At 56.8% G+C, this 12,786-nt stretch overlaps 1 protein-coding gene and 1 long non-coding RNA gene across 2 annotated transcripts in view; both read left to right on the plus strand.

Moving 5' to 3' along the window:
• Positions 1 to 7,387, plus strand: part of LOC311512443 (B-cell receptor CD22-like) — a gene marked incomplete at both ends in the record, with an annotated part of 53,014 nt that extends 45,627 nt beyond the window's left edge. The window contains 2 exons of the mRNA XM_084613649.1: positions 5,165 to 5,428; positions 7,182 to 7,387. Of these exons, the coding sequence (XP_084469775.1) occupies positions 5,165 to 5,428; positions 7,182 to 7,387 (470 nt within the window). The remainder of the gene's footprint in view (positions 1 to 5,164; positions 5,429 to 7,181) is intronic.
• Positions 7,388 to 7,653: 266 nt separating this feature from the next.
• LOC311512723 lies at positions 7,654 to 12,704 on the plus strand. Its single transcript, XR_014709545.1, has 4 exons — positions 7,654 to 7,701; positions 8,710 to 8,800; positions 12,136 to 12,179; positions 12,465 to 12,704. It is a non-coding gene; the product is annotated as an uncharacterized lncRNA (long non-coding RNA).
• Positions 12,705 to 12,786: the final 82 nt, after the last annotated feature.

Genomic DNA, 12,786 nt, shown 5'->3' on the forward strand with positions numbered 1-12,786 from the left:
GGCAAAAAGCCAGAGTTGGGGAGAATGATTCTTCGCATCTCTAAATGCCTAAAAGGAGATTAAATGGTGAGAGTTTCTTATGGGAGGGGCCGCAGCTGAGATCGGGGCCTGGTGAGGCAGCGAGAGACAGTCCCTGCCCCAAAGAAATTACAATTAAAATAGACAATAGGTGAGAGAGAAAACTGAGGCACAGGGAGGAGCAGTGACTGGCCCGCTATTGTATGGTGGGTCCGTGACAGATCTAGGAGAAGAACCCGGGGCTCTGTGTCCCACTGGTGTGCTCCAGCCACTGGGCCACACTGTCACTGGGGGTGGCATTGAAAATACACTGGGGGCTTCCCAAGCACAGCGTGAGAACCAGTCTCCGCCCGACGCGCTCACGGTATAAGATATGGGGACTGAACACGGCTCGGCAACATTACCCGGCGCTGTTAAACACCTGCCGTGCCCTACCCCAGAGCAGGCTGCATTTCACTGTTCGTGAACGTGTCACTGAAGGTGTTTGAGATCTTTTGGGGGAGCCCATGCTAGACTGATCAACTGTTCAGAGAGGGAGCATCATGTTTGGGACAGAGCTGGGGCCTGGGAACCAGGACTCCTGGGTTCTATCTCAGCTCTGGGAGCAGGGTGGGGGCTAGTGGGTTAAAGGAGGGGAAGCTGGGAGCCAGGACTCCTGGGTTCTAGTTCCAGCTCTGAAAAGGGAAATTTATTTTCAGACACACCCGGGCCCTCAGACCCTTGCTGGCCAGTTGCACTGTGACCCAGAGGGAACGTTCTCGGAGCGGTTGGGTAACATCAGATAGTGGCTCTGCCCAGGCTGGGGTCACAGATACACACACAGACGGGCCCCGATAAACAATCCAGCTATCGGAGACGAAGCAGCAAAGAAAGCGCTAAGGGGTGCGGAGCTGCAGGACGGGCCGGGGGGCTGTGTAGGGGGCTCTCCCCTCGCAGTCAGGGCTGATCTCTGTATCTGGGGCTTTGCTGTTCCCCGCTGAAACACTGAACCCCGACCCTGCCCCCTTGTGCCTGTGATATCCTTTCCCAACATGGCTCTATCCCAAGGGGTCAGAATGTCCCCCTGGGGTCCCTGCCACACCCCAAAGTGCTTTGTTCCCTTCCACCTCCCTGAATCTCCCGGCACATGTCAGCTCCACTTAGGAACTGTCCTCCAGTCCTGCCCTAAAAATGCCCTCTGCGTTGCTGTGAGCTGCCGAAGAGCCACTCGCCCCTCCCCAGAGGTGGCTGCATTTCACCCCTGAGGCCGTAAGCCCAGCTCACATGGCCCGCAAGGCACACAGGGATAGAAATGCAACCAGTCCTTGCTCCGCCAGGCCAATCTCTGGGCTTTACTCCCTTCTGGTTAGGAAGTTCTTTTACAAAGGGCTCCGGGTGTGAAATACCTGGTGACGCACCCGATCCCACGGCCAGACGCCATCGCCCGGCACAGACGAGCTGTCACCCAGAAAAGCTTCAGGTGAATCATTCCCGGCCCCTTTCCCCTCCCAGGCCGGCTGAGCGCTCTGTCCTGGACGGAGATGGCCTTGGTGCTGGTCCCTGCCCTTTGCCTCCTGAGCGGTGAGTAATTCACACAGACGCCACGCGCTGCCAGCCAGGCGACTGATGGGGACCATTTCCCCAGCCCTGGGAGTGCGTCTACACTGCCGGGAGGGTGCTTGGAACCAGGTTCCATCTCAGGGAAGTCCCACCAACTCGCACCAGCGGCTCCAGTTCAAGCCTAGGGGGCGTCTGGCCTTGAACCTGACCCCGAGCGGCCGGGTCCTCGCTGCTGGTTTCACCCCGGTGGAGAACACGCCTGGCTCTCATGGCAGAGTCAGCCTGGTCTAGCCCTCGGCCACGCTGGGCTGAGCAGCGAGGGCCTCAGCTGCTCTCGTCCCCCGGGCTGCCGTTTTCCCTGTGCCACGTCCTGCCTCCGGGCTTCTGGCTGCCGCAGCGAGTCAGGGTGTCTCCTGGGTCGGGCTGGAGAGCTCTGCTCCCTGCCCTGCCCGTCCGCCCAGCTCCGGCCCGGCTGGACCCTGCCCGCGTCCGCCCCCAGTTCCTTGAACAAGGGAAGTGCCTGATCTAAAGTTGCCAACCCTCCAGGATTTTACTGGAGTGTTGAGGAATTAAAGATTAATTTTCAATTAAAGACTGTCATGTGATGAAACCTGCAGGAATTTCTCCAACAAAGTTGGCAACCCTAACCTGACCCCTCACCAGTGGGGCTCCTCCTGCAGTCAGGGCCTCTGGCCCAAGGGCCAGACACCAGCTATCGGCGGGGGGCGGGGGGGCTGAACTGAGAGGGGATGAGGGGTGCACTGAGGGGCGATATGGGGACCTGAGTTGAGGGGGGATGGGGAGGTGAACTGAGGGTGGCTGGACTGAAGGGGGTGGAAGGTGAACTGAGCAGGGTTTTTGGGGGACTGAACTGAGAGGGGGTGAACTAATGGGATGCAGGGGACGGACTAGATGGAAGGGGGGCTGGGCAAATGCGGGGAGGGGGTCAGCCTGGACTCATGGGAGAACTCGGGGGGGGGCAGGCATGATTTGGGGGCCTGGTGTGATTAATTGCTGGGCTGGAAATGGGCTGATGTTGGGGGGGGCACCTCCAAACTCTCCTTCCCCAATTCACAGGAGAGAGCTGGCTGGGCTCTCTTTCCCCTCCAAATCCTCCCCAAACCCTACCCCCCCTTTCCTGGGGAAGGCTTGATAAAGATCCTCACCAATTTGCATAGGTGAACACAGACCCAAACCCTTGGATCTTAAGAACAATGAAAAAGCAATCAGGTTCTTAAAAGAAGGATTTTAATTGACGAAAAAGTAAAAGCATCACCTCTGTAAAATCAGGCTGGTAAATACCGTACAGGGCGATCAGATTCAAAACAGAGAGAATCCCTCAACCTGAAGTTACAAAAAGACACAAAAACAGGAATCTCCATTCCATTCAGCACAGCTTCTTTTACCAGCCATTTAAAGAAATCAGAATCGAACGCGTCTCGAGCTAGATTACTGACTAAGTTCACAGACTCCATTCCTGTTCTGTCTCTGGCAAAAGCATCCCACAGACAGAGAGAGAGGCTTTGTTTCTCCCCCCTCCAGCTTTGAAAGTATCTTGTCTCCTCATTGGTCATTTTGGTCAGGGGCCAGCGAGGTTACCCTAGCTTCTTAACCCTTTACAGGTGAGAGGATTTTTCCTCTGGCCAGGAGGGATTTTAAAGGCGTTTACCCTTCCCTTTGTATTTATGACAGGGGCCCGAGGAGCACGTGCAATGGCAGTGGTGGGAGGTGAGTGGGGGGCAGGGGAGAAGTGGGGGGCCCCTCCCCCGGAGCTCACTGCTGCCTGTGGGGAGAGAGCTGGGGGGAATCCTCCTCTCTGGCCCTTGCCCCGGGACAGCCTGTCCTCATCTCCAGCCCTGTCCCACCCCAGAGCCCTCACCCCCTGCACCCCAACTCTCTGCCCCAGCCCTGAGCCCCTCCAAACCCATCATCCCCAGGCCCACCCCAGAGCCCTCACCCCCTGCACCCCAACCCTCTGCCCCAGCCCTGAGCTCCTCCAAACCCATCATCCCCAGGCCCACCCCAAAGCCCTCACCCCCTGCACCCCATCCCTCTGCCCTTGCCCTGAGCCCCCCCACACCCCAAACCCCTCATCCCCAGCCCACCCCAGAGCCCTCACCCCCTGCACCCCTACCCTCTGTCCCAGCCCTGAGCCCCCTGCCACCCCAAACCCCTCATCCCCAGCCACACCCCAGAGCCTTCACATTTTTACATTATTTTTAAAAATTTATAGTAACTCCTCGCTTAACGTGGTCATTCTGTTCCTGAAAAATGCTACTTTAAGTGAAACGATGTTAAGCGAATCCAATTTCCCCATAAGAATTACTGTAAATGGCGGGTTAGTTTCCAGGGACATTTTTTTTTTGCCAGACAAAAGACTCTATCTATCTATCTACACATACACACAGAGTATAAGTTTTAAACGAACACTTCAATACTGCACACAGCGATGATGATTGTGAAGCTCGGTTGAGGCGGTGGAGTCAGAGGATGGGGTGGTTCCCGGGGAATGCCTTACCGCCGAATGATGAACTCGCACTCGGCTCAGCCCCCAAGGGTCAACACCTCGCTGTTAATGCAGCCTCACTCTACAAGGCAGCAGGAATGGAGGGGGGAGAGGGGAAGACAGCAGGTCAGAGAGAGACACAGAGACACACACCCTGTGTGTGAGGGAGAGACTTTGAGACAGCAGCTGCTGCCAGCAAGCTCCCCCCATTCTGAGCCCTGCTGTGTCACCCCACTCCTCTGTGGAGATGGGGGGGGGCAGGAATGGGGGAGGGGGACACCCTGACTCAACTCCCCTCTTCCCCCTCCTCACCTGCACATAGGGTGACCAGACAGCAAGTGTGAAAAATCTTGGACGGGGTTGGGGTGTTATAGGAGCCTATATATGGAAAAGACCCAAAGATCTTGACCGTCCCAAGAAAATCGGAACATCTGGTCACCCGCCCTGCAGAGCGAGCAGGAGGCTCCCGGAGCAGCTCCCCGGCAGAGGGCAGGGGCAGCACAGGGCCGTGTGGGCAGGGACGGCTGAACTGCCGGCAATTGGGAGCCTGATGGGAGGCTGCTGTACAGGGAACTTAGGGGAGCTGTTGGGGGGGCTGTCGGCCCACCCTGGCCCCACCAGTTCGCTCCAAGGGGCTGCTCTTTCTGCAGGCAGTGGGCAAAGCAGGCGGCTGCCAAACAACCCGACAAGGGAGCATTGGGCAACTTTAAACCAGCATGTTCTCGAATTCGGAGCTTCTCAAACTGTGGTCCGTGGACCACCAGTGGTCCGCGAGCTCCATTCAGGTGGTCCGCGGCTAGTTCCCTCTCAGGTGCACTCCTGGGTGACTGCACAGGAGAGAACGAGGGGCCACCCCCTAATTAGTGGAGCTGCGCAGGCCTGGCTCCGCTAATTAGGTGCGTGGACCCTGGACAAGATGCACACGTAAGAGAGGTGGTGGCCTTGGGAGAAATAGGGGGTAGGTAGGAGGGGGCAGTGGTGTGAGAAGAGGGGGTGGGTGGGCCCGTCACCCCCTGACCTGGATCCCTTCCCCCCTCTGGGCCAGGTCCCCCCACTCTGTCTCTCTCCGTTCACGGCCCGTGTCTCCGTCTCGCCCCCCAGACGCCCCCACAGGTGTCCGCGTTACGGCAGCGCCGGGCACCAACCTGCAGGCAGGGGAATCGGTGACGCTAACGTGCAGTTACACCAGCAGCCTCCCCGCCCCCAACTCCTACACCTGGTACCGGGGCGACCGGCAGCTGGAGGGATCCCGGCAGGAAATGGTGTTGAAGAACATCACGGCGGAGCAGGCTGGGGAGTATCGCTGCCAGGCCAACAATGGGATCGGCCAGTCCAGGTCCCCCCCCATCACCATCACTGTCCGGTGTAAGTGCCAGGGACGTGAGAAAAGAGACCTTTGGAGTGGGGGAGGGGCTGGGATTGTGCCTTTGTGCCGTAGGCCCAGCGGGGGAGGGTCATTGTGGCGATCGCGGTGGATCACGAGCTCACCAGGAGCTCCCAGCGCCACGGTGGCCAACAGGGCTAGCGCCATCCCGGGGTGCAGGGACAGGGCAATCTGGAATCGAGCAGAGAGGGGATTTTACCTCTGGATCTCGCCCTGGTGCAACCATGTCTGGGATCCTGTGCCCAGTTCTGGGGCCCGCACTCCCAGGAGTTGGTGATCAGCTGGGGAGGGGTCAGAGAAGAGCCATGAGAAGGAGTCAGGGGTTGGAAAACCTGCAATAGGGTGAGACACTCCAGGAGCTCCGTCTGTTTAGCTGAACCAAGGGAAGGGGAAGGGGTGACGTGAGCCCCGTCTGCAAGATCCTACGCGGAGAAGAGAACATTGATAATGGGCCTGGCGGCCGAGCAGACAGAGATCCAGGGGCTGGAAGCTGAAGCTAGACAAATTCAGACTGGCATTAAGGTGCAAACGTTGAACAGGGAGGAGAATTTGCCATTAAAAGAATGATCTCCGGACATGGTGGATTCTCCATCCCGCAGAATGTTTAAAAAACTCTGGGATGTTTTGCTAAAGGATCAGCTCTCGTTCAAACGGGAATGAATTCAGGGGAGTCCTGTCGTTCAAACGGGAATGAATTCAGGGGAGTCCTGAGGCCTGTGTCACCCAGCTGGTCCTTCTGCCCTTAGATTCTATGGATCGTCCTTCCCTTGGCCCATCACTGCCTTTGCCCGAGGTCTTGGGGAGGCTGGCTGTGATTCCTCCAGCCCTTTAATCAAACAGGCAGGGGCTGGGCTACATCTCCCATGATGCATCACAGCCACGAATTCCAATGAAGCGCCCCTCCCCGCACCAAGAGGGGACCAGGCGGTGCATCGTAGGAGATGTAGTTCAGCCGGACAGCCTGGCCAACAGAGGAGACTGAGAACGTGAGGCACAGGAACTGCAAATCCCATGATGCACCACACCGAAGGACTCCTATGACACACATGGAATGATGGGATTTTGTGAGATCTTGGTTTTCATTTAAAAAAAACAAAGTTTCTAGTAGAGCTGGCCAGGAAATGGGTTTTTTTTTCCCAAGTGGGAAAGCTCCACTTTTCATAGAAATGTCAAAAAACGAAATATTTCAATTGAAAATGGCCTGATGGGAGTTGTAGTTTGAGTGCCTTGTGCTTCCATTCCCTTCTGTGGGCCAGGATCTGTAGCCAGACTATATCTCCCATGATGCACCTTGGCGTAGGATTCCTGTGATGCACGCCCTTCCCTCACCAAGAGAGGAGCTGGTGGGGCATCATGAGAGATGTAGTCCAGAGAGACACCTTGGCCTATAGTGGAGAATGAGGATACGAGGCTCTGAAACTGCATCTCCCACAATGCACCCTGACTATGGATTCTTATGAGGCACCCTCCCCATCACCAAGAGGGGAGATAGTGGTGCATCATGGGAAATGTCATCCAGCTGGGCAGCACAGCCTACAGAGGAGGCTGAGGGCGCTGGGACTGGAGGGCTTCGCGTCTGAGCATTAGGTCTGCTGACTCCAAAGCCACCACGTTTAATGATCCAGCCCCATGCAGCCTCACTGTGGGCTTGTTACCCGGCTGCCGTCCCTCAGCAAATGGGGTTCAAAAATTTGCTGCAGGGTTGATCCAATAACCCTCCTTTCCCCTTTCCAGCCACCCCCCGTGTTTGGGCTCCCGCCTACATCCTGGGACCTGCAGTTGCACTATTCCCCCTGCTGCTGGTGGGGCTGGTCGGCGTCATAGCGTGGAGGTATTTGCGCTTGCTTTGCAAACCGGTGATATCCGCGTCTCGGGTCGTCTGGCCATCCCCAGCTCCTCCCGCCTGGCCTTTGCCGGAGAACCCCGCAATCCGAGAGTGAGAATTGCAGAGCCAGTTCGGCTGCACGGAAACCCAGTCGGGGGGAGGTGATTGAATGGTGGTGGTTGGGTTCCACACGGATACCTGACACCCGCAGGGGCCTGGGAAGGGCTGGGTGGCCTCCTGCTTACACGGCTCGGCTGGTGGTCAGGGGAGCAGGGGTCAAGCCCAGGCAGGAGGTTCTATTTTGTGGGAGCCTTTGTCCTGTTCCTTCCCCTCCTGAACCGAAGCAGATGTCGTTTTGCCTCCGAGCTGTTGGTCTCCTTTATTTGTAGGAAGAGGCGGAGCAAACGCCAGGGACTGAGCAGCGATCCGGTAAGTGAATCTATGGGGCTGGGAGCCAGGACACCTGGGTTCTTTCCCTAGCTCTGGGAGGGGAGTGGGGTCTAGTGGGTGAGAGCAAGAGGTGCTGGGAGCCAGGACGCCTGGGTTCTATCCCCAGCTCTGCTGCTGACTCACTGCATGACTTTAGACAAGCTCTGTCCATCACTTTTCCCCTCCAATAAACAGGATTATAAAATCCGTCCCCGAGCAGGACAGAAGCTCTTTCCAATCTCACTTCTGCCTGCCTTGCAGGACCAGCCCCCGAGGTAACAGCAGGGCCTGGCTCTGGTCCAGGGCCGCCCAGAGGCTTCTGGGGGTCTGGGGCAAAGCCATTTCGGGGGCCCTTTAATTAATTAAGCGCCTTTTTAATTTTTACTCCCCCGGCGGAGCTCCGGGTCTTCGGCGGAGCAAGTGAGGGACCCGCCACCGAAAACCCAGAGCGCCGCCCCCGTCCGTAAAAGCGCCGCGGCGGGTGGCCCTCCCTTACCCATAATAGGATCTGTCCAGGTCGGGGTTGGGGCCGGGGCTGGGACTGGGGCCAGAGCTGTGGCTGCCGTGGAGCGGGGCTGGGTGGCGCTCCCTCCCTGCCCGCCATGGGGGCTTGGTCTAGCCCTGCCGTGCCACCCCGAAAGTTCCTCCATGCCCTCGTAGGGTGGCGTGCCCCACAGTTTGGGGACCGCTGCTCTAGAAGGGAAAGGCCGTGTGCACCCTTCCTGCCCCCACCACCCCGAGGCAGCTCGTCCTCCGCTGTGGGGCTGGATTGGAGCCAGTGCCCCCTAGAGAGGAAAGGCCCCATTCCCCAAGTCCATGATTCATGTCAGGTCTGGGTGCTTTAGCCCAGGGGTCCATCCCCAGCCACTCACCCACAGGGGTTGTACGCTGTTGACCGACGCAGTCTGTCCAATCCCCAGCCACAGCGCTGCAGCCGACCCAATGCTAGCGACCCAAATGCCCTCGCGCCATCCCCAGCCCCCGTAACGTTCTCTCTTTCCGTGGCAGCGCGCCCACCGAGGTGAGCCTGGGCTCTCCGGATGGCACCGGGCAATTCCACATCTACAGCCAGCCCATGAACATGGGAAAAATATTGCAGGTGAGTGATTCATTCCTCCTTTATAGGAGGCCCAGGACTCCTGGGTTCGATCCCTGTCTCCATGAGGGGAGGGGAGTGGAGTCTAGTGGTTAGAGTAGGGGGGCCAGGAGCCAGGACTCCTGGGTTCTCTCCCCAGCTCTGGGAGGGGAGTGGGTCTCGTGGCTAGAGCGGCGACTATGAGTCTTTAGTCTGTTCCTTCAAGGAAGCCCAGGACTTTCCCTCTTACCCATCACGTTCACACTGATAAGTCATCCACTTCTCTTCCTCCTGCGTCTTCCTGGGGTTCGAGAGGATCAGTCTCAGCCCGTAGGAGCCGTTCTCGCTGGCCTGCAGGTTACACCGCTGCAGGCTGCAATCTCTCTCCCCAGGAACCTCATGCGCCCTGCAAAGACCGGGCTGATGGAGGCATTGTGTTTACAGAGGACGGTGTCACTGAAATCTTTCTTCTCAGGGTTATACCCAGGGTTCAGGTACCAGGCCAGGGAGTTGATGGTTGGGTTGTTTGGCCTTCTGGGGTTCAGGAGGCAGGATTTATATCGGCACGGGATGGACAGACAGGCCCCCGTCCAAGCGATCAGGGACGCGGGCACCTTGGCGGGTTGGTCTCAGTGACACAGGAAGCCTGGAAGCAGCAGAGAGACTGAGATGGCAGTGAGGTGCAGGCTGGCCGGGCGCTTCCTGTGCTGAACTGGGACTCATAGATTCATAGATTCATAGATATTTAGGCCAGAAGGGACCATTATGATCATCTAGTCTGACCTTCTGCACAATGCAGGCCACAGAATTTCACCCACCACTCCTAAAAAAGACCTCACACCTATATCTGTGCTATTGAAGTCCTGAAATTGTAGTTTGAAGACCTCAAGGAGCAGAGAATCCTCCAGCAAGTGACCCGTGCCCCATGCTACAGAGGAAGGCGAAAAACCTCCAGGGCCTTCCAATCTGCCCTGGAGGAAAATTCCTTCCCGACCCCAAATATGGCAATCAGCTAAACCCTGAGCATATGGGCAAGATTCATCAGCCAGATACTACAGAAAATTCTTTCCCGGGTAACTTGGATCTTACCCCATCTAAAAACCCATCACAGGCCATTGGGCCTATTTACCATGAATATTTAATTACCAAAACCATGTTATCCCAGCATACCATCTCCTCCATAAACTTATCGAGTTTAATCTTAAAGCAAGATAGATCTTTTGCCCCCACTACTTCCCTCGGAAGGCTATTCCAAAACTTCACTCCTCTGATGGTTAGAAACCTTCGTCTAATTTCTAATCTAAATTTCCTAGTGGCCAGTTTATATCCATTTGTTCTTGTGTCCACATTGGTACTGAGTTTAAATAATTCCTCTCCCTCTCTGGTATTTATCCCTCTGATATATTTATAGAGAGCAATCATATCTCCCCTCAACCTTCTTTTAGTTAGGCTAAACAAGCCAAGCTCCCTGAGTCTCCTTTCATAAGACAAGTTTTCCATTCCTCGGATCATCCTAGTAGCCCTTCTCTGTACCTGTTCCAGTTTGAATTCATCCTTCTTAAACATGGGAGACCAGAACTGCACCCAGTATTCCAGGTGAGGTCTCACCAGGGCCTTGTATAACGGTACTAAAACCTCCTTATCCCTACTGGAAATACCTCTCCTGATGCATCCCAAGACGACATTAGCTTTTTTCACAGCCATATCACATTGGCAGCTCATAGTCATCCTATGATCAACCAATACTCCAAGGTCCTTTTCCTCCTCCGTTACTTCTAGTTGATGCGTCCCTAGCTTATAACTAAAATTCTTGTTATTAATCCCTAAATGCATGACCTTACACTTCTCACTATTAAATTTCATCCTATTCCTATTACTCCAGTTTACAAGGTCATCCAGATCCTCCTGTAGGGTATCCCTGTCCTTCTCTAAATTAGCAATACCTCCCAGCTTTGTATCATCTGCAAACTTTATTAGCACACTCCCACTTTTTGTGCCCAGGTCAGTAATAAAAAGATTAAATAAGATTGGTCCCAAAACTGATCCTTGAGGAACTCCACTGGTAACCTCCCTCCAACTTGACAGTTCACCTTTCAGTAGGACCCGTTGTAGTCTCCCTCAGGAGATTGGGGTTTGATTCCAAGCACTAAACTACCTGTTCAGCTCATGGTGTGCCTCTGTGCCTCAGTTTCCCCATCTGCACAATGAAGAGAACCCAGGAATCCTGAATCCCGACACAACCTTCCCAACCCCCTATCACTGGATCCCATCACTCTGATGCAAGTGGAGTAAATCTCACAGAGGAAAACCTTCCTCTGAGCTTGTGACCCCTGCAGCCAGGTCTCCCCTCCCTTCTCCCCTGCCCCCAGGGCTCTGTGGGTATGAAGGAGCCAGACCTTCAGGGCGAGGCAAAGGGGCCTTACCCGGGAGGAACAGCAGCCAGAGGAGACACCTCATGGTGACCCCGGGCAGCCGCGGCGTTGGGGAGCAGAGGAAAGGACAAAGCGCTGGTTGGTTCCTGTGACGACCCAGAGCAACATCAACCACCCGCAGTGGAGAGAGACCAGCTAGAGGGGGGACTGCAGGGAACCCCCCACCTGCTCTAACCACTAGACCCCCCTCCCCTCCCAGGGTTGGGAGAGAACCCAGGTGTCCTGGCTGCCGGCCCCCTGCTCTAACTCACTAGCTGCCAGATGGGTTTGTCACGCATGGCGCGATGCAAGGGGCGTCACATTAAATAGGGGAGGCAGCTAAACGCAGGACAACTGTTGCCCACCCGCTGGGCAGGGAGGTTATTACAGGTCTTGGTGCCCAGAGCGGGGACATTGAGCTTCCTCTGGGAAAACTCCAGCGGGAACCATCCCCCTCCTGACCATCGATCCACGGGGGACCCAGCAGCCCCTCGCCCCGTGTGGGAGGCTGCGAGTACGTGTGTAGCTCTCACTGGTACATGGATCGCTCTAGGAGCTGGATACGCGGGGACAGTCGTCACTTAGCTGGCGACTTTAATCCAGTTGAGAAGAGACAGGGGACCTTGTTCCCGCGACTGTCTGTGTCACTGGCATTCACTTCAAATAAAAATAAAGGCTACAGGGGTGAGGGGTCTGGTGGTTTGGGGGGCTCATGAGACACTTGTGGGGATCCAGGGGCTGGTGATTTGGGGTGGCTGGTGGGAGACACTAGGGCGATATTCAGGGGGCTGGTGGTGTGGGGGGCTCGCGGGAGACATTTGGGGGGAGTCAAGGGGTGGGAGGCCGGTGGTTTAGGGGGGCTGGTGGGAGACACTTGCGGGATTCAGGAGGCTGGAGATTTCGGGGACCCAGATCTAACAACAGAAACTATTTTCCCTTTCCCACGAGGCGCTGAGCTTTCCCGCAGGCCAGAGACGGAGTCACCCTATGAGGTGAGCGCAGGGTCTGTTACCCTCCCCCCCAACCTCCCGGGCCCCTCTGCCCCCTGCTGGCTGGAGTGTGTCGCGGCTGCAGCCTCCCCACCCCCCGCACTGTGAATCCCTGCCCCCTGCTGGGTGGAACCGGCGCTGCCTAAGTATGTGTGTGAGACCCCGTCCTGCTACCGACTCAGGGGAGATTCCCCCAGCCACAGAGTGTCCGGTCCTGGCAGCACCCACCCCGCTGGCCCTGGGGCCCATTGAGCAGGGATCTCACTGGCTCTCTGTTTGGGCCTACAGGAACTCCAAGGACGGACCCAGGATATTTACAGCGAGTTGGTCTATCCCCAAGCTGGTTCCCACTGAGCTCCGCCGAAATTCTGACCAGCCTGGGACCCCTCTGCACGGCCGGGACCTTAAACACAAAGAGAAGCCATCGCTCAATGGGGCAGATCCCAGCGGGGTCCACAAGCGCCGGCTTTCCATTGTGCCGGGGGGCGCTCGAGCCCTGGCTCTGCCCCAGGCCCCATCCCCACTCCACCCCTTCCCTCAAGGCCACACCCCTGCCCTGCTCCCACCCCACCTCTTCCCACCCCCCCCCCGAGTGTGCTGCGTCCTCGCT

This window comes from Lepidochelys olivacea (genome assembly GCF_965140295.1).
Source record: "Lepidochelys olivacea isolate rLepOli2 genome assembly, chromosome: 24".
Classification (NCBI taxonomy): domain Eukaryota; kingdom Metazoa; phylum Chordata; order Testudines; family Cheloniidae; genus Lepidochelys; species Lepidochelys olivacea.